The sequence below is a fragment of the Crotalus tigris genome, unplaced genomic scaffold (genome assembly GCF_016545835.1).
Source record: "Crotalus tigris isolate CLP2741 ecotype Arizona unplaced genomic scaffold, ASM1654583v1 scf7180000018040.1558517, whole genome shotgun sequence".
NCBI lineage: Eukaryota > Metazoa > Chordata > Lepidosauria > Squamata > Viperidae > Crotalus > Crotalus tigris.
Genome location: NW_024096790.1, coordinates 378249 through 401813, shown reverse-complemented (window position 1 = coordinate 401813; position 23565 = coordinate 378249). Strand labels below are relative to the sequence as shown.

At 36.3% G+C, this 23565-nt stretch overlaps 1 protein-coding gene across 5 annotated transcripts in view; it reads left to right on the top strand.

Annotated features, from left to right (window-relative positions):
- TTC7B (tetratricopeptide repeat domain 7B) overlaps positions 1-23565 on the top strand; it is a 115141-nt gene that overhangs the window by 42301 nt on the left and 49275 nt on the right. For 4 of the 5 annotated variants that reach the window (XM_039346937.1, XM_039346936.1, XM_039346934.1 and 1 more), the window contains 9 exons: positions 3142-3279; positions 8279-8362; positions 10276-10380; positions 11382-11499; positions 11608-11665; positions 13720-13792; positions 14764-14924; positions 15326-15442; positions 18826-18923. In XM_039346937.1, the coding sequence (XP_039202871.1) occupies positions 3142-3279; positions 8279-8362; positions 10276-10380; positions 11382-11499; positions 11608-11665; positions 13720-13792; positions 14764-14924; positions 15326-15442; positions 18826-18923 (952 nt within the window). The remainder of the gene's footprint in view (positions 1-3141; positions 3280-8278; positions 8363-10275; positions 10381-11381; positions 11500-11607; positions 11666-13719; positions 13793-14763; positions 14925-15325; positions 15443-18825; positions 18924-23565) is intronic. The other variant, XM_039346935.1, reaches the window with a different exon arrangement.

Here is a 23565-nt window from a genome sequence, read left to right as displayed (position 1 = left end):
CGTGATTTTGATATTAAAACTGAGCTGTTTGATCCTTTAGCAATAATATAGTCAGTTTGATTTCTAGGTACTTCATTTGGGAATGTCCATTTATAGAATTGTCATTTTGGTTGTTTGAAGATAGTGTTAGGTAAGAAGAAATAGTTGGAATGCCAGAAATTGATAAATCAGTTGACATCTCTACTGTACAAAATTCAGTATATTCCTTCCTTCTTTGTTTAATTTTCCTTGATCTTCTTACAACAACAACAACAAAACAATAATAATAATAATAATAATAATAATAATAATAATAATAATAATAATAATAATAATAATAATAATAATGATAATGTTGGAAGGGACCTTGGAGGTCATCAAGTCCAACCCCCTGCTCAGGCAGGTAACCCTATACCAGTGATCGCAAACCTTTTAGAGACCAAGTGCCAAAACTGCCCTGCCCCCAGCTTGCTCCATCCACCCACCCCCGCCCTGCTCCACCCTCACCCTGCCTGCTCTCAGATCGCCCAGGCGGCCCTGCAGGCCATGGTAGCCACGCACTCCGCCCGCACCCCGCAGCATTATCTGCTATCCAGCTGCCATGTGTTTGGCTGCATTGCTCTGCCCAGGCAGCACCCGGGGGTGACTCTCCGGGGGGGACTGCTGATGAGGAGGGGCTGGGGGGAGGCGGGGCTGGGGCGAGGGCATGTGTGCCCACAGAGAGGTCTCCAAGTGTTGCCTCTGGCACTCGTGCCCTACGTTCCCCAACACTGCCCTATACCATTTCGGACAAATGGCTGTCTATTTGACCGTTGGTGATTTTTAGCATAGCAATTTGATGTTGGAACTGCCTGCTGAGTTTAGAGATCTTTTGGAAGACTTTCCTTGTTTTTCTATGTTTCTTTCCATCTTCAATGCCTTTATTGATACCATAATTCTGCATCTTCTTTCTTTTAATAATTCTCAGAAATTCTTTGTTAAGTTCCTTCCCAAAAACTTTGTCTTTCTTGTCTTTGGTTGTCTTCTTTGCAATTTCCCCTGTTTGTTCTGATGCCCAGTTTGCTTTCTTCCATTTCTTAGTCTTTGGCAATCTATTTTCACATTAATCCTTAACATCTTTGATTTGTTGGCTTCTTGTTTTGGAATTTGCACATTATCTTTATCTCTACTGTATTTCTACTGTCATAACTGAGCTTGTTCACTTTCTTGTACCAATAATATAGTCAATTTGATTTCTGTGGGGCTCCATTTAGTGATGTCCTTTACAGTATATAAAGGTCAAAGAGAATGTAAATTATGAAGATAGACAGAAATTGATAAATTGTTCTTCTGTTTCATTTCTGTTGCTTAGGTTATAAAGACCAACCACATTTTCCTCTGTAGTATTTCTAAAGTTGGCATTCCAACTGCAACAAGCAGCACATCTTGAATGCATGTTGTGTTGACTTAAGTTCGAATTTGCCCATTAAACTCCTCAACTTTCTCTTCTCCATCAGTGATTAGAACATAAACTCATATTAAAAGGCTGTCTGCCTCATTCATTCCTCCCAAGAACACTCCCCTCCCCTACACTTCAGTGAGGCAGGGTATCAAGATTTGAGGCGGTGGAAATTGAACTTTGCCCAAAATATAAAATAAAATTAATGACAGAGGGATGACTAATACAGAAAATGGTGACATTGTCATACTAATTGGGCTGGTTTCCCCTAGATTTTAGGGCCCAGTTAAAATTGTTGATATTGTCCTTGTAGAGGCATAAGCAGAACTAAGGAAATTTTCTTCTTTTTTTAATTTTTAATTTTTCCAAACTCTCTCCCATACATATACCGTGATATTTATCAGATGCTAACATACATTCTTTTTACATTCATATATAAGATACTTTTAATAAAATGAAATAAATACATATACATGACTTTTGGTGTTGCTCGCCCATTTCCCCTTTCACTGTATCCACACTCCTTCTTCTCTACCTTTTTTCTCCTTTTCTTCTCTTCCCTACTTCCCTCTTCTTCCTCTCCTCTTCTCTTTCCTTCACCACTCTCCTCCCCTTTCTCCCCACTTTTCCTCTTCTCCTCCAGTCTTCCTACTTCCTTCTCCCCTCCTTTACTCTTTTCTCTCTCCTCTCCTTTCTTCCCTCTCATCCCTCTTCAGATACAATTCAGGGGTAATGTCCGACCAAATCCTCTCTCCAAAAGGAAATTTTCTTCTTATTTATACCTCCTTGGAGCATTTGTTTACCTACTAAACCAGTATCCTCCTGATAAATAAATCTGGAAAGAACCTATTTAGCAATAATCTCTTCTTATGGAATACTGTCCTTAAAAATACTTGTCTGCTGATCATATTATCTTCTTCAGTGCTCCCAGATATATTTTGTACCTTAGTTGAAAGAGTAGTTAAATGCTTGTGGTAGCTTGAGATAACAGCTTCAACTATACGTATTTTTCCCCATGCAAATTACTGTTATGCTTTTATTATCTTACATGTTTCTCTTTTGGTATTTATAATTCATTCAGAATCATTGTGCAGAATAAGACTATAATAAAATACATAACTAAAGATTCTTACTGGGAAAAGATGCTTTTGAGCATCCTTCCATTTTTTGATAGTTTTTGCTTAAATTAATAAGCATGATGCAGCAGTTCTTAAGAAATGTCATTACTAATGAGTCTCCATTTCTGCATAAGCTATCCAATTTCTGACAATACTAAGAAGATAATGCTTCTTTTTCCTTTATAGTCTTTTGTGGGGTATTGCAGATTGTTACCTCATTTAACAACACTAATTGGCAATTATGTTGTGAAGCAATGCAATCACATATTGAAAAACCACATGACTGTGCCACTTACCAATAACAGTTTCAGTTGCTGTAGTTAAGCACGGACCACATAGGTCATTAAGCAAGATCCTCGTGTGGTTGGGATATCTGACTTCCTGTCAGCTTCCCTTTTGACTTTGCTTGTGGGAAGCTGGCAGAGAAGGTTGCAAATCACAGTCGTGACTGTGGGATATTACAGTGTTATAAACATGATGTTCAGCTGTAATTACCATTCTATCAGCACCATAGTAAGTTTGAACAGCTGCTGATTGAGTGGTTATTAAACAAGGACCACCTATATTCTGATCATATCTTTTCTTATATTTGGCATGGTTTTTCAGGCTAACCGTGATGCTGTATTGAGCAGAATACCAGAACACAAAAATGATCGTATCATTAGTTTACAAAGTGCATCTGTAGTGTACGATTTGCTTACTATTGCCTTGGGAAGACGAGGTCAATATGAAATGCTCTCAGAGGTAAGTTATAAAATAAGGTCTGGAGCTTGATGCATGCTGCATGGCTTGTATACACATATAACTGGAAGCTCTTCCTTCATGTCTGTCAGGTACCTGTTTTTATTTTATTCTTTTGAATTTTTTTTTAAAAAATTCAAAGCATGTATGTGTAGGAACCAACCAATCAGAACAGAGTTGGAAGGGACCTTGGAGGTCCTCTAGTCCAACTCCCTGCTCAAGCAGGAGACCCTATAGCATTTTCAGAGAAGTGATTGTCCAGTTACTTATCGCTAGCATAATCTATAGTAGTGTCTATGGTCTTCTCACAGGCTGAAAAAAATAATGTGGTGGACAGATGCCAGCCAGGGCTTTGTGTTGATGTGTATCTCCTATCTAGAAAAACCCAAAAGTAAATTGAGCTGGTGGAGAACATTTTGGAAAGCCAAAATGGCTGATGGAGAACAACCGTTTTAATTTGTCTACTAATAAATGGGTATTTCACTTGGTCAGACTCAGGCCCGCTATGGAAGCCATGATAGTGGGCATGATGAGAATTGTGTATTCAACCTTATCCTACTTAATCTCTTGGCAGCTTTAAAGACCATCAGTTATGGTTTCCTTTTGGATTGACTCATGGGATTGAGGATGTTCACCTCTTTTCTCCAGTGCTGATTCCAGTTGGTGATTGGGAAGAGAGGTTAGCCCCTACTATGTGGGATGCTGCAGGATTCAGTGCTCTCTCTTTTCCTATTTAACAGCTGGGTGAGCTCATCCCTTGCTAAATGGATATATCTCTGACCCTGGTGAATTAAGTGATGTGATGAACATCTTATCCTGGTATCTGTGAGGGTCTGGATGAGGCTTGGGATCCCTGGAAACTGGTTATCATTCTAAGATGGTTCCATTATCGTAGCTGATACAGTTACTCTTTCTGCACCATGTAGTTTGTACATATTTTAATTTTCAATAGTATTTTAACTTTTATTATGGTTTTTTATATTTTTATTTTATTTGATTGCTGTATGATGCCCAGAGTTGCTTCTTATAAGCTGGGCAACCATAGAAATTTGATAAATAGATTTTTGTGTGGTGCTGATATCATAGTTTCAAAATTTTAAATGTGCCCATTCTGGACTTAAGCAATATTCCTGTTGAATAATAAATAAAAATAGAAATCATCCATTCAGTATACCATTTAACAGGTTATCTGTTGTTCAGCTGATATTAATGGATATAAGAGAAACGTAATCTGATAGAATTTAGTATGATATGAATGCAAAGGATTGAATGTAATTTATGTGATAGCTAAAGGGTTATTACTGGAAAAGTAGTACTTTATTTATTTTATTTTAAAGACTTTTTACAGTTACACTGGGAATCTCACAAGACAACAGTAAAACATAAAAATCATAAAACCATGCTTTTATTAACATGCTTGAATGATTGAATACAATAAAATCTCTTCTCAAAAGACACGAAAGAGTTAAAGGAAAACATAAATCTGATCTGCAAGTCTAAACTGTTTGGAATAGATTCTCTCATTTTCTCTCTCTCTCTCTCTCTCTCTCTCTCTCTGTGTGTGTGTGTGTGTGTGTGTGTGTGTGTGTGAGTGTATTGCTAGATGAGATATAGCTCTTTAGATAAATGTTGTCTCTTTTTCCCCACATTTCCCCTTTTTTCCCTTTCAGCTTTGAATTGTCATCTAATTTCTTAATGTTGATGTACATAATAAAAATTTGCTTTCTTACTGAATCATCACTCTCATTCTCAAAGGATGTTAAATTTAGCACAGGTGTGACTTATGGGCTTCATTTAAAGAAAGGAAGAAAGGTGGGATAGAAGTTTGCCACTATACTTACTCCCAAATCAGAATATCTGAAATAGGATGTGAGCACATACCCTTAAATACTTCTTCATTTTAAGGGGAAAAAATTATTTGGGGAAGTGTGGTTTATGCAGCATCAAATAGGCTTTCACCCAGAATATGGGGTGGTAAAGTAGGAATTGTGAGGAGTTTATGGATCTCTACTCAAAGGATCCCAGAGGGCCAACCCACCAATTCCAAAGCATACATTCCCTGTTATATCTGTACATGTAGTCCTCAATTTACAACCATTTCTTTAGTGAAAAAAGTGACACGATCACTTTTCACACTTAACAACTGTTGCAGTATCCCCATGGTCTTGTGATCAAAATTCAGATATTTGGCAACTGGCATGTATTTATGAAGGTTGCAGTGTTCCAGTATCATGTGATCACCTTTTGCAACGTTCTGATAAAGTCAGTAGGGAAGCCAGATTCACTTAACAACCATGTTACTAACTTAACAACTGTTGTGATTCACTTAACTGTGCAGGAAAGGTAAAATGAACAAAATTCACTTAGCAAGAAATTTTGGGCTCAATTGTATTCATAAATCGAGGACTACATGTACTGAAGTTTCTCTTCACCATCACAAGCTGGAAGATTAGTTCTGCTTATATAGCTATGTACTATTCATACTATATCTTTTTGGTTAAAAGTGGTAAAAAGCTGAAACTGACATGCAATGTGAAAACTAAAAGGTGGATGCAATTGTGAAGTTTTTAGATGTTATACAGGTAGACCTTGATGTACAACTGTAATTAATTGAGTCTGGCAATTATGGTCGTAAATTGTGACTGTTGTAAATTGGGTCATCATATGACCAGACCCGATTTTATAATCTGTTTTGCAGCAGTCATAAAGCAAACACTGCACTTATTAAGCAAATCCATTATTCACTATAGGGTTTTTCCCCCCCTGGGAACTGAAGTCATAAAAAATTCATAAATTGTGATCATATGCCAAGGGCTGTAAATGAAGACTGGTTGCCAAGTGCCCAAAATGCAGCCATGTGACCATGGGGGCAGCTGGACATTGTAACTTTGTACCTAGGTCGTAAGTAGCTTTTGAGGAGTCCTCCATCATACCATTGAACAATTACTAAGTAACGGGTCATAGGTTGAGGATTACTTGTAACACAATCACAACTTTTTGATTAGCAACCTGACCAGTACGAAAATGTCTCCTCCTATAAATTGACTGAGCTGTATTCCTTCTGTTCCTAACTAGAGTAAACAAAAAGTATAATTCAACGATAAAAAAAATGTCAAGCATAACAGTAAAGTACTAGCTAAAATGGATTCTTTAATCTGGGTTTGTTGGGTAAGCTATGATTCACAGCCACAGTATCCACAAACTAATATTTATGCTGTGTCCTTGTTTTTGTATCTTTGATGCAAAGCAATCTTGGAGCCAATTCTTTAGGGGGAAGGGTTTTTTTCTTGTTTTTCTTACGATAAAAGCAGAACTTGGTGCTGTTTGCCTAATAAAGAACTCTATCTTTTAAGAAAATATTGCTGTGAGAGCAGTTTTATAAAAGCTGGAAATCCTAAATGTAATGGGGTTTATTTCAGAGTTAGTAACTGCACAATTGCATTAAGAAATGTAGAAATAATTTTAAAAGTAAAATTTTAAATTTTCTAAAATAGTAATACTGTACACAGTATGCATACTGTAGACACTGAAATTCTGTGTGCTGGTCACAGAATATTCCAGTATTCCCAGAATTTTTCTTCTGAAATACATCAATCCAACCATTCTAGATAGGGCTCTTATTTTACATGAGTTCATAATATTTTAAATGTGGACTGTGAGAAATATGCTCTCAGTCAAAAGTCTTTAGAAAGGGTAATGGGGCCTCTGTGGTAAATATATTTCTCTTTAAGAACTATCAATTCTTTGTTGCTTTTACTGCTACCAACTGGAAACTAAATTCTGTGCCTACCCTGGAAGTAAGCATTATGGATATTCCTCAGAATTAGTTTTGAAAAGGAAATGAAAAATATAACTGTAGTTGTCATTTTTGCTTCGTAACTTTTTTCCTGGATAGCTGAGCCATGCTTCTCTGCTTCCTATTCTTTCTATTTTTCATGGCTTCTCTTTCTTTGAAAGAGCCTCCTTGCTCTTCCAAGTTCTCTTTCCTTCATTTCCTTCATGATGAAATTTAATTTATCTATGAATTCTAAAAATAATCCATTTAAATTACTTTCCTACTGAAAGACAGATAATTGAATACAGAAATAGAATTTAGATGCTTATTTAATTAAATTTAGGCACTGCCTGGCTCCAACTAATTCTGGGTGGCTCACAATATGTTACCATAAAATAGTTGCTGCAAAATGTGGACTAGCACATGCATTTATCAGGAATTTGGGGAAGTCAACTGAGATTGAATTTAAAAATGCCATCCAATCAAAATGTTTAAGGTGCTTGTTAGGGAATCATTGTGTTTGTTATCATTCCCTGCTTTCTTTTGTACAAAAAATATCTTTAGAAGATGACCTCATTTCTTACTTTCTTACCTTTGTGACCTGACACTTGTGTTGAAACTCTCTTTTTTATATGTATTTCATGAATATTTCCTTTATGTTAACTGTCTATGGGTTCCATAGAATAGGTTTATATATTGCCTTCCTGTTCGCTGTTGATTCAGAAGTTTAGTTAGTTAGGACATTTAAAGCTGAGCTAAAAGGAATTCACATTTTAATCTAAAGTTTTTTGAGAATCTTCCTTTCCTGTTGTTAATTTCAGCATGAAATTCCACTATAAAGTAACTTAAATAGTATTCTATGAATTGAGAGAAAGACAGGGACAGAGAAAATGAAGTTTGTCAAAAGGATGAACAAACTTGGTAAAGACAAAAGATAAGTTTTATAGTACACCCCTGCTCTTCTGTTCTGCTTGCATTACACTCACAATAAAATAATGCAGGCTTTCATTCTTACTTGCATACAACAACAACTAAGTCTTCAGTCATTTGCGTCATGTACCCTGGCACGATATTTATATTCTGTAACAAAAGTACAGTGCCTTGCAAGCATTGTTTTGTTTGCCAGTAAGTGAAATTACCAGCTAATATAGTCAGTGTAGAAAGATCAGTAATGTTAGTTTAAATAATGTATACTATTAATGATCTGTATTCTCAATTTTATTGCAGTGTTTGGAACGGGCTATGAAATTTGCCTTTGAAGAATTCCATCTTTGGTATCAATTTGCACTTTCCTTAATGGCAGCTGGAAAAGTAAGTCTCTTTGCAAATTTTGTTTTATTATTGGCTACTAATGGCAACAAAGTAGGCTATAATCCTGCATACACTCTTTGTGTTATATAAGCTTTCATTTTCATAACTGTGTACCGAATGGCAGCTGTAGCTCTGTTTATCCTTTGAGCCAACAAACTGTAAACATCTACTGGTTAGAGTAGAAAAGTGGATATAACACAAATCTCTTTGGGTTTCCTTTTCTCCTTTTTTGAAATAGCAACTTAGACTTATATACCACTTCACAGTGCTTTACAGCCCTCTCTAAATGGTTTACAGAGTCAGCATATTGCCCCCAACAATTGGGTCCTCATTTTACCGACCTTGGAGGGATGGAAGGCTGAGTCAACCTTGAGCCGTTCAGAATTGAACTCCTGGCAGTGAGCAGTGAGTTAGCCTGCAGTGCTGCATTCTAACCACTGTGCCACTACGACTCTTATATTGTGTTTCATTGCTTCTACATAGCGATAGCCCTCAAATTATGACCAGTGGCTTGGAAAGGGTACTTTAAATCTTTATATTTAATCTGTGAAACACTTCTGACCATTGTAAAACATTCTCCATTCATTTCTCCATGTTTAATAAACATTCTATATACCAAGACACCACTCACTGCAGTTTTTTGCCACGTATTTATAAATTGCAACCATTCATTCCATTTCTCTTCTCAGAAACAAGCTTCTTGACTTGTATATAGTATTTAGATCTATGCTCATCATTGCATCATATACTCTTAACATTCACTGCAGATCATTTGGGTTGTCAGCTTAATCCAGCATGAAAAATCAAGAAGGTATCAGACATCATTGTCTTATGCCTTCCTCAATGCTGTAAAACATTATATTTATTTTTATACATGCTTTATTGTATGACATACTGTTCTTATAACATTCAATAGCAATCTTCATATTTGTATAAAATAGTGCATAATTCAAACTTGTTGTTATCATAAGCTTTTTTCTAAATGAACATAGTATTCCTTTTTATATTCATATGTATCTCAGGCCTACTGAAGAGCAAAGGTCTTCCTTCTCCCTGCCTATCAAAAGCTTCCCTGCACATCAGAAATTTTGTATATTGTTATCTCTCAAGCCCTTTCATTTAGAATGTTGTCAAACACTATACTAAATGCATTCTCCTCTATAATTTTGCAACTCTTGCTCCTTTTCCTTGGTATAAGGGAACAATTTTTCTTTTCAATTATCAGACACAAATACAGGCCTCATGCTTATGCTCACATTAATCACATCTGTACTTTACTGTTTCTCATGTTACACCAGGGGTGTCAAACTGCTGGCCCACGGGCCGGACGCATCATCAGGAAACTGCCCACCCCATTGCCAGCAATGGAGAGAAAGCTCCAATACTTTGCGCGACATCATCTGACGTCGCGAGTTTGACATGTCTGCATTATACCATCTACAATTGCTTCCTTAAAATGTTTCAATCTTTTCACATCATTTATAACTTGCTTTTCATCAGTTTTCATTAACACTAACATTTACAGCATTCATTTCATTTCTACTCTTTGACATATCTCTATAAATTTCTAAATTCCTCCTACCAGTATTCCTTCAGTTCCATGCTAAATCATTTTATCACTTTTATTTTTTACTGTATACGAGAATCCTTATTTACCCTTTTTCATTTGCTTCCCAAACATTTTTTTTTTAATTTTTATTAGAATCAGTCTAAACTCTTGGCATTTTTATATGCTACATCATGCTACTTTATCTAAAAACCTGATTAGTAGCTGCTGGACATAAACCAAAATCAAACCAATAAAATGCATTCATCTTTTTTTCATTATATCTTGGAATGGTTTAAACTAGCAAATTGAAATAGCACATTTTGTTACCTCTCACTGTCTTATTTTCTAACACCCTTTTATATAGTCTGCTCGAGCTGTGAAGGTCTTAAAAGAATGTATTCGGTTGAAGCCAGATGATCCTACAATTCCACTTCTTGCTGCTAAATTATGTATGGGAACCCTTCATTGGGTAAGTTTTTTTGTTAGTCATCTGAAAAATGAAAAATTAAGTATTTAAGGATATATGTATAAATCCTAATTCTTTTTTTGTTCTTTTAAATTCTGCATTGTTCTACTAAATGTTGTGAAGCAATGCAATCACAGATTGAAAAACCACATGTCCCAGATTTCAAAGTAATTTGACTCTGTCTTTTAGCTCTAACTTTATCATTAGTATTTCTTCCAGCCATTTTTTAACCTTGTTCCAAAAGTCACGGGCTTTTGAGCACTCGCATCACATGTGGTAATATGTCCCTCTTGCCAATTTACATTTCCAACACGTGGAAGAAATATTTGGACCCATTTTAGCTAATCTTGTGGGTGGGAGATGCCATCTGTGGAACATTTGTAGAGGTTTTCTTTGTAGGAGGTGGCCAAAGTAAGCTTCCTATTTCGTACCCATAGTTCTTGCCAGATCAAAGTTGAGATCAAAATCCCTGCTCCACGTTAACATGGTTTCTTTTACCTGTTCTTCATACATTGCCTGATCTAACAAATAATGATATAGCTTTTTAATCATTTTATCCTCAGTACCTAGTAAAAAAAAAGTATTGTCTTTTGCTCTTGACTTTTGGACAGATTTTAGTTCATTCTTTTGTGGGGATCGACTTGAGTGTTCTGAGCCATTTGAGTACTTTCTGCCTCTATAAGTCTTCATGATAGGATATTGAGATGATGCCATCCAGAAATATGTAGGAACATTGAAACTGTTCCCACATTACATGCCACCATCGTGGTCCATTTTGAAATTTGCATGTATAGGAAAGGAAATGTATGAAAAGTTGATAACAATGTTTATTTCTATACTTTTTCAAATTTCCGATGCTACCTTTGGCACTTGTGATAGGGTTTGGGGATTTTGATTTTAAATTAGAATAATTTGAATTCTAGTAGATATAGGTCAACCTGATTTAAACAGTAAATTCCAAATTAGTGAATTCTGCCACTTTTCCTATGAAAATCTGTTTTTAGTTAGAAGAAGCAGAAAGATTTGCCCGAATGGTGGTTGATGTGGGGGACAAAACATCAGAATTCAAAGCCAAAGGTTTTTTAGCCCTAGGATTGACCTATAGCCTACAAGCTACAGATGGTAAGTAAATTCCACATATCTATTTATGAGATTATTAAAATTGGTTTTATATTTAAATATCATTAATTAAATGTCTATTTAAGTAGCACTAATGAATTATGTCTTTAGCTTCTTTGAGAAGAACGCAAGAAGTCCTGCAGCGAAAGGCTCTTCTAGCGTTTCAAAGGTTAGTGGATGGTAAACTTTTTGCTAAGCTGTAGATAATGAAAACTGTATTTTTGAAAAGAATATGCTTATAAATGATTATATAAGATGGATTAATCTCTGGAAGTAGAGAGCATATTGTATTAACATTTGATTCATCAAGTAGAGCGGGCAAATCCAATCTGATTCCAACGGATTACCTCTTATTTCATTAAAGATATTTTTGTTATCAGCTAATAGAAAATAACATTTGCTCAACCTTTGTTTAAAATACAATTCTTGTATCTGAGATTTTTTTCATTTTAAAGAAAACATAGCTCTTGAGTAGCATAATGGAGAATTAGTAGAATATATGCTTTTATTTTTACTATTCTTAGTAATACTAGCGAGAATAGTAATATTTTAATCTGAACAAAAATGTGATAGTTCTGTTAAAAATTGTATTTCTTGCATTAAAGGTTAAGGTTAAAATCAGTTAAATGTTTTAAGCTATAAATAGTTACAAAGTTATTTCTAATGGAGAATATCACTTATTTGCAAGATGCACAGTACCAAATTTTAATCCACATTTAAGAGTTTTAAATATGTTTCTTATGATATTAAGATGAGACTTATTCAGCAAAAGGTTTTCTTTCATGTTTCCTGGATATGCCATATAAAGTTTTAAAAGGTGTCTGTAACATGTCAGTCTATTGGAAGTGAATAGTGGGAGAGGGGATAGTTACTTGTAAGATGTAGGCTTGGTCCCACTATTCTTCCCATTTAAACTCAGTATCCATATAGTTAGTCTTCAGATTACAGTGGCAGTTGGGATTGGGATATGGCTAATCTTTGACTTACACCCCCAATTGGGACAGAATTTCTATTGCAAAGAAAAATGGTTTTTAAGTGAGTTGCACCCTTTTGCCACAGTTGTTAAGCAAATACTGTGGTCAATAAGTATATGCACCTTTGGCTTTGGTTGATGGGAAGCAAGCTAGAACTCTTTAAGTTCAGAAAAGCTTTTGCCCAAATACATACATACCCAAACACACTGCGGATGAATATCAGTACATATTATTTTTGTTATAAGAGTTCTGAGGGAGAGCTGGTATTAACTCATTGCATTATAGAATTAATTATATAAACCATTATATTAGCAATGTTCTTATATAATTAATTCTAAAATATAGAATTTCTTATGGACAGTTTTTAACTTTGTCTTTACCAAAGTAAAGAGGTTAGGAGAAAATCCTTTGAAACTTGAATCATGAACTTCTATCAATATAGACTGTATCGTGTATGCCCATCTTCCTATAACTATATCATTGCAGTCATCTGACATAAATGTCAGCAACCATTTATGCAAGTAATATTTAATCTGGATTATTTCTGAGATTTTAAACTGATGATGACATAATACTGGGTAGCTGCCAGATGCTAATCACCCTTCTTTCGTTGCTAGATTTAGTTAGATTTCTGAAACAGTAATCTATAAAAGAAAATCTCTGTATTATGTTATTAATTCTGTGAGCAGTCTGTTTATCAGATTTTTAAATCATTCTGAAAAATCTGAATACAATATTAAAACACCCCTTATTACTTAATTATGAAACATAAGAATCCCTTTGACAGTGAAGAATGTTAGACATTTATTTATTTGTATCCTGCTTTGTATTATTTTTACAAATAACTGAAGGCAGCAAACATAACCAACACACCTTCCTCCCCCTCCCCCCAATGATAACTCTGTGAGATGGGTTAGGCTAAGAGGGAGTGACTGGCTCAAAATCACCCAGATGGATGTCATGACTAAGGTCAAGACATCTTGAAACATCCAAGGAAAATAGGTAAAAATAACAACTGAGAGGGAGGAAGGGTTCATTTGGTTAGGAAGTACAACTAACTGGGTGTAAGGAACAATAATAAACTACTAGTGTATTAAGCTATTAATAAAGGAAAAAAGGAAGTAACATTGAAAATCCAACCATTTCTCAGCATATCACATTACAACTGAAGACAGTTTTCCAGGATGCAATACAAATGATCTATATAAATGTAATACTAATAAATGTAATATATTTTAATTATTTTCAGGGCACATACTTTGTCTCCAACTGATCATCTGGCAGCCTTTTATTTAGCTTTACAGTTTGCTATTTCTCGACAGGTAGGTTTAAAAATCAATTGATTTACTAGCATTGATTGGCATTAAATAAAATTGTTAATTGAAGTACTTTTAATATCCACTGTGTTCTTTTTTCCAAATGAAAATTTATACATTGATTTATACATTTCAGAATGTACAAAATATCAGGGATATTTTATTGATCACTTTTGTATGCCTACATTCCTTCTTGCTTATTTAGTGTGTTAGGAATAATAACTTATATTGCATATAGGATTCAATTTTCAAGATTTGCATTTTATTTTTATATATTACATAAAATAATTTATTTTCAAGTAAACCTTTTAGAAAGACTAGCAATTCAAAAGTACAAAGTCTTCAGTTCATGCATTTTTTCTTCAACCTTTAATATCCCATCCCAAAATAATGACATTTGGATGTTGCTTAGTCTTTGTTAAGACTATTTTCCTTTTTAATAATAATAATAATAATAATAATAGTAGTAGTAGTAGTAGTAGTAGTAATAGTAATAATAGTAGTAGTAGTATTGGAAGGGACCTTGGAGGCAGGAAACCCTATACCATTTCAGACAAATGGTTGTCCAGTTATACTAGAACATGAGAAGGGCCCATGCCAAATGCAGTTTGAGAAAATAAACAATAAAAAAATTAAAAATGTAAAAATTGCAGAATTTTGAAACCTGAAACATATAGATTTCATATATTTAAGTAATATTGATCTACCTTGAATTTGCAGGGGTAAGGGAAAGTTTATTTTAGAAAGCTGATTTTAGCAAGGCTAGACACATACTTCTTATAGCTAATGGAAACAAAATCATTAACATCTATAAATATGCTCTATGGTCAAATGTTTCCTCTCAAAATTACATTTTTAAATTTGTATTTGGGATTACTTTCCATTCCTTCTTGCTACTGTTATCCACTTGTGTAATAGAATTACTCTAGAAAATATATGTTGTGATGATAATTCCTTTCAGTTTTTATTTTAACTAGATACCAGAAGCTTTGGGTTACGTTCGTCAAGCTCTGCAGCTTCAAGGTGATGATGCTAATTCTTTACATCTCCTTGCCCTGTTGCTGTCAGCTCAGAAACACTACCATGATGCTCTGAATATCATTGACATGGCCCTGAGTGAATACCCAGAAAATTTCATGTGAGTAATTATTGCTGCTTTTATGCATGCTCAACACGACATTGAACTATTCCAGCTGTGGTGTTGGGAGAGGTTGTACATTTGTTTTTCACTTTTCCAGTTGGTATCCTATAATTTTCATACCTCATGAGTAAGAATGTGATACTCTGTTTCCCAGCTTTTTCTTTGTTCTGTATATACCACGCAGTTGTCTTTCTACACATTACATTTTTATGTTATTTAGACATACTGAAATAAACGTCTAAATGCAATTGTTTTATAATAGAAATGAATGCAATTTTATTTCTTCTTTTTCTGCCTTTTCATGCGTTTACTTTAAAACAGTGTTATTTTCATTGGAAGCACACAATAATGGACCTGTATGAAAGTATAAAGAAGCTTTAACATTTGTTTTCTCTTAGATTATTGTTTTCAAAAGTCAAATTGGAATTACTCTGCAGGGGCCCTGATGAGGCACTCCTTACTTGTAAACACATGTTGCAGATCTGGAAGTCTTGTTACAATCTTACTAATCCCAGGTAAGAATTATGGATTCAGTAATGTGAATTATGGATCACCTGATAAACAAAATAATACATAGTTTTAAAAATTATAAAATGTAATTTATTATTGAGATGTTCAATTGTTCCACTTTTTCAGTATTGATTTTATTTTATTTCAGTATTGAGTGGCTTAGTATTGCTTTCTTCATTTTAATTGGAAAAATCTGAATCATTCAGCTAGATTAATATTTTAAAATATGTATTTTTGTAAATGTTTGTTTTAAGTGATGAAGATAAGCATTGTTAGGATATCTATAAAGAATCCTGTGGAAAAAATTAAGAGAAATTCCATCTTTCTCCATCTTACTGGCTAGAAATTATGGGAATTATAATGCCACCACATTTGGGGCATCCAGTTGGGGAATACTAGATTAAGATACAGCAGATTTATCCACAGGCATAAGTAAATTTACTATGCACTATAACTGCCCATCAAGGTAACAATAGTGGAAGCTCAGTGCAATTACAGAGATTACTCAGTACATTAAAGATGATCTTCTTGTAAAGATTGAAAGATTCAGATGGATTCCTGGCTGCTTTGCAGATTTTACTGGCAATTGATAGGCAGCTCGGCTGAGGCTTTCATGAATCTCTGGAATTCAGAAATGAATCAGGCTATAGATTAGAGCTGTACTGTGTGTTCTTGGTTTACTGAGGAACTTCTGGCACTGAAAAGGGAGATTCAGTGACACTTGGAGAATAGAGGTCACTAGTATTAATAGAAGGGACTGCAATAACTATGGTTAATGCCTATGTACCTAATTTAGATTCTCCTATTATGTTTTGAGAACATTTTAAATATTAGAATGGGTGTATTTATGATAAAAGTGGTAATAGATTTCAATGAACTTAATAGAAATACACCATTATGAAAAAAAAAACCCTATCATTAGTGAGGGAAATTTATATGGAATAATAGGATTTTATAGATACTAAGAAATGAGTGGAATAAAGAATTAGAGGCTCCTATCTTGTCTAGACAATGGGAAAGTGACTTAATTTCTATATCAAGAGCGTCAATGGACCTTAAACTTTAACTTACACACAAAAGATAATAACTTAGAATTTATTGGAGTCGTCTATATTTAATGTAAAAGATCTGTTTAAGACAGCATTCTGTTGGAGCTGTAATAAGGATAATATTTTGTTAAAACACATGTTTTCACCATGTCCTATACTTAATTTTGGGAGAAAGTAGTGAATTATGACTGTGTGACAAACATTTAAAATTTTGAAGAATGATATTCTCTTGAATTACATACCTATTACATGGAATATGACAATTGGGCAACATATCTTTGCCCTTACTATATCCAAAAGACTGATATTACAACATTGGAAAGATAAACATATGGCACCATTCATTCAATAGATTGAGTATGCTTACCATCTATGAGCAGATTGTCTGTAGAACTAGTTGAAATTTGTAAATTGATTGACATGACAATCCCATAAAACTTGCATTACACAATAAAAGACTTCCCCATTAATGGATCATCACGCATGTTTTAAAAATAGAAAACCAAGTCAATGTCATTTACTAAATGCTTTGTGCACTAGAGCAGCTAAGTTGTTACTAAGGGTAACTGAGCTACCCTTTTTACGAGGACATGGGGTAGGTATGAAAACGAAGATCTGCCCAGAACAAACTCCCTTTTATACCTTAGGGAACTCAGTTGTGGATGTCATTAGACAATAAAAATTATTTATATAGCAATAGCCTTCTTATTTTATTGTAACCATTTTATATACTATGTTTCATCAAATATAAGACCCACCATGAAAATAAGCCCTAGCCTGATTTTTGGGAGTGGGCCTAATATAAGCCCTACCTCAAACATAAGCCTGGGGTGGGCGTGGCCGCACAAGCAGCAGCGAACACACAGAGGCAGGGGGAGTCAGGTGATCCGGACGTACCATGCACTTTTCATCCAGAGGACGAGATGGAACCTTCGTCTGCTTGCCAATGGGGCGCTTGGAAACAAAGGATTCACTCCATTTCCAACCGCCCCATTTGCAAGCAGACAAAACTTCCAGTTTCCGTCATTTCTCCATCCAGGCGAAAAGTGTTTGGGTGCCCCATAGGTGCCCAAACACTTTTTGCCCAGAGGGAGACTGGAAGTTTCATCTGCTTGCAAATGGGGCGGTTGGAAACGGAATGAATGCCTTGGTTTTCAAGCGCCCCACTTGCGAGCAGACAAAGTTTCCAGTCTCCCTCTGGGCAAAATGTGTTTGGGCACCTATGGTGTACTTGGGGCAGTTCCACTCCCTTTCCCACCTGCCTTGCCTTGTGGCAGCGGCATGTCACGACAGGTTATGTAGCCTGTGGCCCCGAGCAGCCACAGAACTGGGCCAGTGGCCTGCTGGATGGGGCTGTTGGTGCAGCTGCCACAAGGCGAGGCAATTTCAGGAAAAAAAATAAGACATCCCTCGAAAGTAAGACCTACCTCTTTTGGAAGCAAACAAAAATGTAAGACTGGGTCTTATTTTTTAGGAAAACACAGTACCAGGTCTACATACTCAGAATGGACTTTGTTTGAAACAGGTCTAACATATGTTTCTGGCTAATAATATCGCTTCCTTCTTATCACTCATGTAAGGAGTATTAAATTAGAAGAAGTAAGGCAAACAGATCTCCCTGCACCATGCAGCCAAGTATCCAAGAGAGATGAATAACTTTTAGCTTCATTATTTTCATTATTAATATTGGGCACATGTAATGAGCTAATTAATGCAGCAGTTTCTAGGAAATGTGTGCTGATTAATGAAATACTTATTGCTTGATGAAAGGTTCCCTCCTGTTTCCTGTGGATTATTGTAATTGCATCATTCATTGGACATGGAATTAGGTGTCCAGCAATCCTACTTCAGTGTCTTGCAGAGTGTTTTATACTATTTTTATAGCAGCTGAACAAAGAAGGGAACTAGTTTTATTCTCTACATAGAAGACATTACTTGAAAACAGATTTAGAAGTTTCACTAAAGGAAATTGCCAGGATGAAAAATCAGGATGTCCTTTTACAATTTAAAGCAGGCATGAAGAAACCAGAATTTGTCCTACTTTTATCATTTGTTAGTAGCATTGTTGCTGCATTTGCAGCACTAAATAGCCTTGCTTTCCTATAGAAAAATGTGTGTGTTAACAGTCAAATAAAATCAATGCATTTTATAATGGCCGAATTTTAACTACTTCAGAAGTCTCAGAAACTGAAAGGTAAATATGTAAAAGACAATGTAGTTTCAAATCCTTTCCAAGCAGCCTAGCTACACATACACATATAATATACACGTACCCAAAGGTATGATGTCTAGACATCACTATTCTCTTGTAGTGATTTAAAGTGCATTATTTCCTACAGTGATTCTGGACGTGGCAGCAGTTTATTGGATAGAGCCATTGCTGACAGGCGACAGCTTAACACAATCACTCTCCCAGATTTCAGTGATCCTGAAACAGGTGAATATTAATTCTGTTGTAATCAAAGTGTCAGATACAATATCTGTTTTCTATTATATATCTTTGCAAGGTAGGATGTAAACGTTACATAGTAAATTCAGTTTTTGGCATACGTTCTTAGAAGAAACAATCTATTTGAGTTCAGTTTACTTGTTCGTCACTTTTAAAGTCCCATTTAAATCTCTTTAGGTTATCTGGATGATAAATTTCATTTTGAAGCAAAATTGTTGCTATAAAGTCATTTAATTTCAGAGTCTGTCAGCAGAGGCTTGGTAGGATGCATAACTGAAATACTGTCGTTATTAAATGCCTCTTGGCCAAATCCAGTGTAACAGTTTCTGTATTCCAGATAGGGATTTTGGCAGGATCACACTTCCAAGTTTCATTCTTCTTATAACCCTAACCCTATGTATACTATATTATTTGCTCTTGCAGCTCTCCATTCTTTCAAGATTTTATTTTTTCATATTGTTCGTGTTTGGCTAGCAAAATATTCTTAAGAATTTGTTCTTCCGATGTAATAATTTATTTGCCATAGGTTTAGGAATTAATTTCTCTACCCGCATAAATATAAATGATTGAAATAGTAATATTATAAGGAATAGAAATGAAGCCTTAGTTTTCAAAAATAAAATTACTTTCTGTATTTCTTTGAATACATAAACACACACACACACATACACACCCATACATACATATAGTCCTTGACTTATCACTGCACTTGGGATCATATTTCTGGTCATAATTTGATATAATCCTAAATTGAGCTACCCGTATAATTGGACCTAATTTTATCACATTTTTTGCAGTGGTGATTAAGTGAATCATCACAATCATTAAGCAAACACTGTAGTCATAGTGTGAACCCATTTTTCTGAATAGGCTGTGTGTCTGTGTCTCTGTCTGTCTGTCTGTCTGTCTGTCTGTCTATCTATCTCATTTATTGGCCGCCCATCTTACCTTAGAGCAACTGACCCCCCAAAAAATAAAAATCACAATCACCTAGCTGTAATTGTTTGTAAAAGCAAGACACTGAGCACCTGAAATGCAGAGCGCAGAGGATTGGAAGTAGGTGGCAGTTTTATGCTGGTTCACTTTGTAATCTGGGATCCTCCTAGATTCATGACTCCTTCTTTTAGATCAGGTGACAGCTGTGGCTATGAGGGCCTTTGCATAGCTTTGTATTGTGCTTCACTTGTACTCATTCCCAGATTAGGAAGCTCTGCTCAGAGTCACTCATGCCTTAGTCATGTCCTGATTGGACTACGTAATACTGTCCAAATAGTGCTGTCCTTAAGGAGTATCCAGAAGCTTCAGCTGTTGCAGAATGCAATGGCCCAGGTAGTTATATGCCCTTCCCCAAAAAGCATATAGTATACCACTGTTCCCAGGCTGCATTAGTTGCCAGTTTACTTCTGGTCTAATTCTTACCTTTAAAGCCCTTCTTGATGTGGGACCAGGTTATCTCAGGGACAGCCTGTTCCCGATTACATGTGCTCTTGCTATCAGAGTTAATAAAGTAGATATGCTGTGGGTTTGTCTGTTGGGATCTTTGCTTGGTGGCTCCCTGATGCCAGACCTTCTCTGCCATGGTGCCTGCCTTATGGATCATTCTTCTTCTCTCCCCGCCCCCCTTGAAGTGGAGTTAGCTTCATCCCCACTGATGTTCAGGAGGTCCCTTAAGACCTGGCTTTGTTACCAGACCCAGGGAATTGATGAAAGCTTAATTCATTGTTGTATGTCACCCAGAATCACTTTTTATGAGTTGGGAAACTACACAAATTTGAAAGACAGCTACATAGGTAGACTGATAAAATAACTACTAATGCTCTGTATCTATGTGATAACCATGTGTTCTACTCTCTATTTCATTGAGGTGGTTTGAATGTTGTCATGTATTAGATTTTCAACATGCATGTCTCAAGAAAATTTAGGAACTCACATAGGAACTCAGGGATATTTACCCCAATCTTTGTAACTGCTATGACATAGACATAGATGTATAGAAGATAAGCCTTGAAATAAGACACTTCATTACCTTTTTATACTAAATTTTGTATCAAAAAGATTTGAAGTATTAGATTATGTCTAAATATTGTTACAAGATGGTTCAAAATATGGATTTTTTGTTTCACAAGTTAATTCTAAATTGTTAGAGTAAAATATAGAATGTCACATATTTGGGTATTTTTTTATTTTGAAAGTTTGATTTCCAAGGGACTTGATGCAGGATCATACAAATAGCCTTTCAGATGTATATTGAGCTGTCTCTATATATATGTATATATGTCCCTGTGTGCATTTACGTCTTCAAAATTGTTCCAGTGAATTTTTAATCCCTTACAGTTCTGAAAGGAGCCAATTTTATCTAATAATAGCATTCATTTTATTAGTACAAGGATCTTTAATCCTTTGTACAATGGTAACATTTTTCATATTTTGAGAACATATTGTGGGTATTCTTATAAAGTGATTGCTGTTATTGTTTTATCTCTAGCCCTCATTCCTTCAGGCTATTTCTTACTATATTTGTTTATTGAGGATTTTTTTCTGAAAAGATGGGCATACTTCTAAACTGCCTATTGGTTGGCAATCTCTTTTGGTTATTTTTGAATAAAGCTTTTTCAACACATTGGGAGCATAAAGGCAATCTTATTTTGTTGTGTAGCATGTCTGCTGCAAATTTGTTATTTTTTTAAAAGTAAAATCCCATGTGAGGTAGGGAGCTGGGTTGGCACCAGTTGGAATATCTATAAACTCTGTAGATTATAGAAGGACACAGCTTGATTCAGTTTATCTAGATAATTAAACTGATTAACATTTATATTTTATTATGTACAGTAAAATTACTGGAATGATACTATTTCACAGACAGTTGTTGCATTAAGAAATAAAAGGTGGCTGCAAATAATGGTGATGTTAGTCTATAGCAGGGCTTTTCAACCGGTAGTATGGGTACCACCAATGGTACTTTGCCACCTGACACGTGGTATGCGAAGTGGTAGCGGGGCAGAGAGCAATGAGTTGGTGGCGGCAGCACCACACAAGCCTGAGGGAGAGACAGCTAGAGCTGCAGGGCTGTCGGGGCTCTGCAGAGGCGCCAGGATCAGCACTGAGTTCCAGCTGAATGGTGCTTCCAGGAGAGGAGAGGATATAAAAGGAAGTGGCTTTGGCGGGAAAGGGCCAACAAAGTTGACTGCGAGCGCCCAGCATTGCTGCTGACCGCCAAGAAAGGAAAAGTGCTTCCCTTTCCCCCAGCTCAACACCTTCTCCATGTATCCCCAGAGACGAGGGGATCGTTGGCTCCAGGGCTCCCCGTGGATCTAAGGCTGAGCGCATTCCAGCTTTGATGGTCCCCACTGGTAGATTAGCACCACGCCTGCTCACTGATCTCGCCTCGAAGCCACCAGGCTTCCCTTTCATTGGGACCGCCCCTGCCTGCATGGGACAGTTATGGCTGGCGGCAACATGACTACTGGCAGCACTGGCAATCTCTTCCCCTCCTGTCATCCCTTCCTGAGCATGGAGGAAGAAAAGAGAAGCAGGGGAGGAAGGAAGGAAGGAAGGAAGGAAAGAGTCAGGGAAGGAGGGAGGGAACTTGGTTAGAAAGGCAACTTGGTTGGAAATGACCCAGTTCAAAGGAGGGCTGTCAGAGCTGAGCAAAGCCCAGGATCGCCAGGAGCAGCTACAGCTGACCAGCACTTCTGCAGGGCTATGGAAGCTGGGCAGAAGCCCAGGATTGGCATGCATTTCTGTAGGGTTGCAGGGGCAAGACAGAAGCCCCAGGATCGGTGCTTCCAGTTCATACGAAAGAGAAAAGGAGGGGAGAGAGAGGAGAGGCTATAAAAGGAGGTTTTGGCAGGAGAGGGAGAGAAAAAAAGAATGGGAGAAAGAGAAGAGGACTGCAAAAGATAGACAGAGAAGCACAGCCTTGAAAGGACTCAGCTGGAGGTGCACGGAAGATAAAGGGGGGAAGAGAGAGGAGAGGCTATAAAATGAGGGGAGAGAAAGGATATAAAAGAAGGGGGGATAAGAGGATATAAAAGAAGAGAGAAGATGGTATAAGAAGGGGGGAGAGAAGAGAGGATATAAATGGGAGCAGAGAAGAGAGGATATAAAGGGGAGAGAAGAAAGAATATAAAAGGGGAGCAGAGAAGAGAGGATATAAAGGGGAGAGAAGAGAGGATATAAAAGGGGGGAGAGAAATTTTTTAAATGAGTTTTGCCCCATTTTATGACTTTTCTTGCCACAGTTTATTTATTTATTTATTTATGAGACTTATATACCGCTTTAAGTGCAAGCACTCTCTAAGCGGTGTACACCAGTAAGCAATGTATGTATATATATATATATTTACATTGCCCCCAACAATCTGGGTCCTCATTTTACCTACCTCGGAAAGATGGAAGGCTGAGTCAACCTTGAGCCGGTGAGATTTGAACCGCTGACCTGCTGAACACAGTCAGCTAAAGTGGCCTGCAGTACTGCACTCTAACTGCTGCGCCACCTCGGCTCAGTTGTTAAGTGAATAACTGCAGTTAAATTAGTAAAATGGTTGTTAAGTGAATCTGGTTTCCCCACTGACTTTGCTTGTCAGAAGGTTGCAAAAGGCGATCACATGACCCTGGGACAATGTGACCAT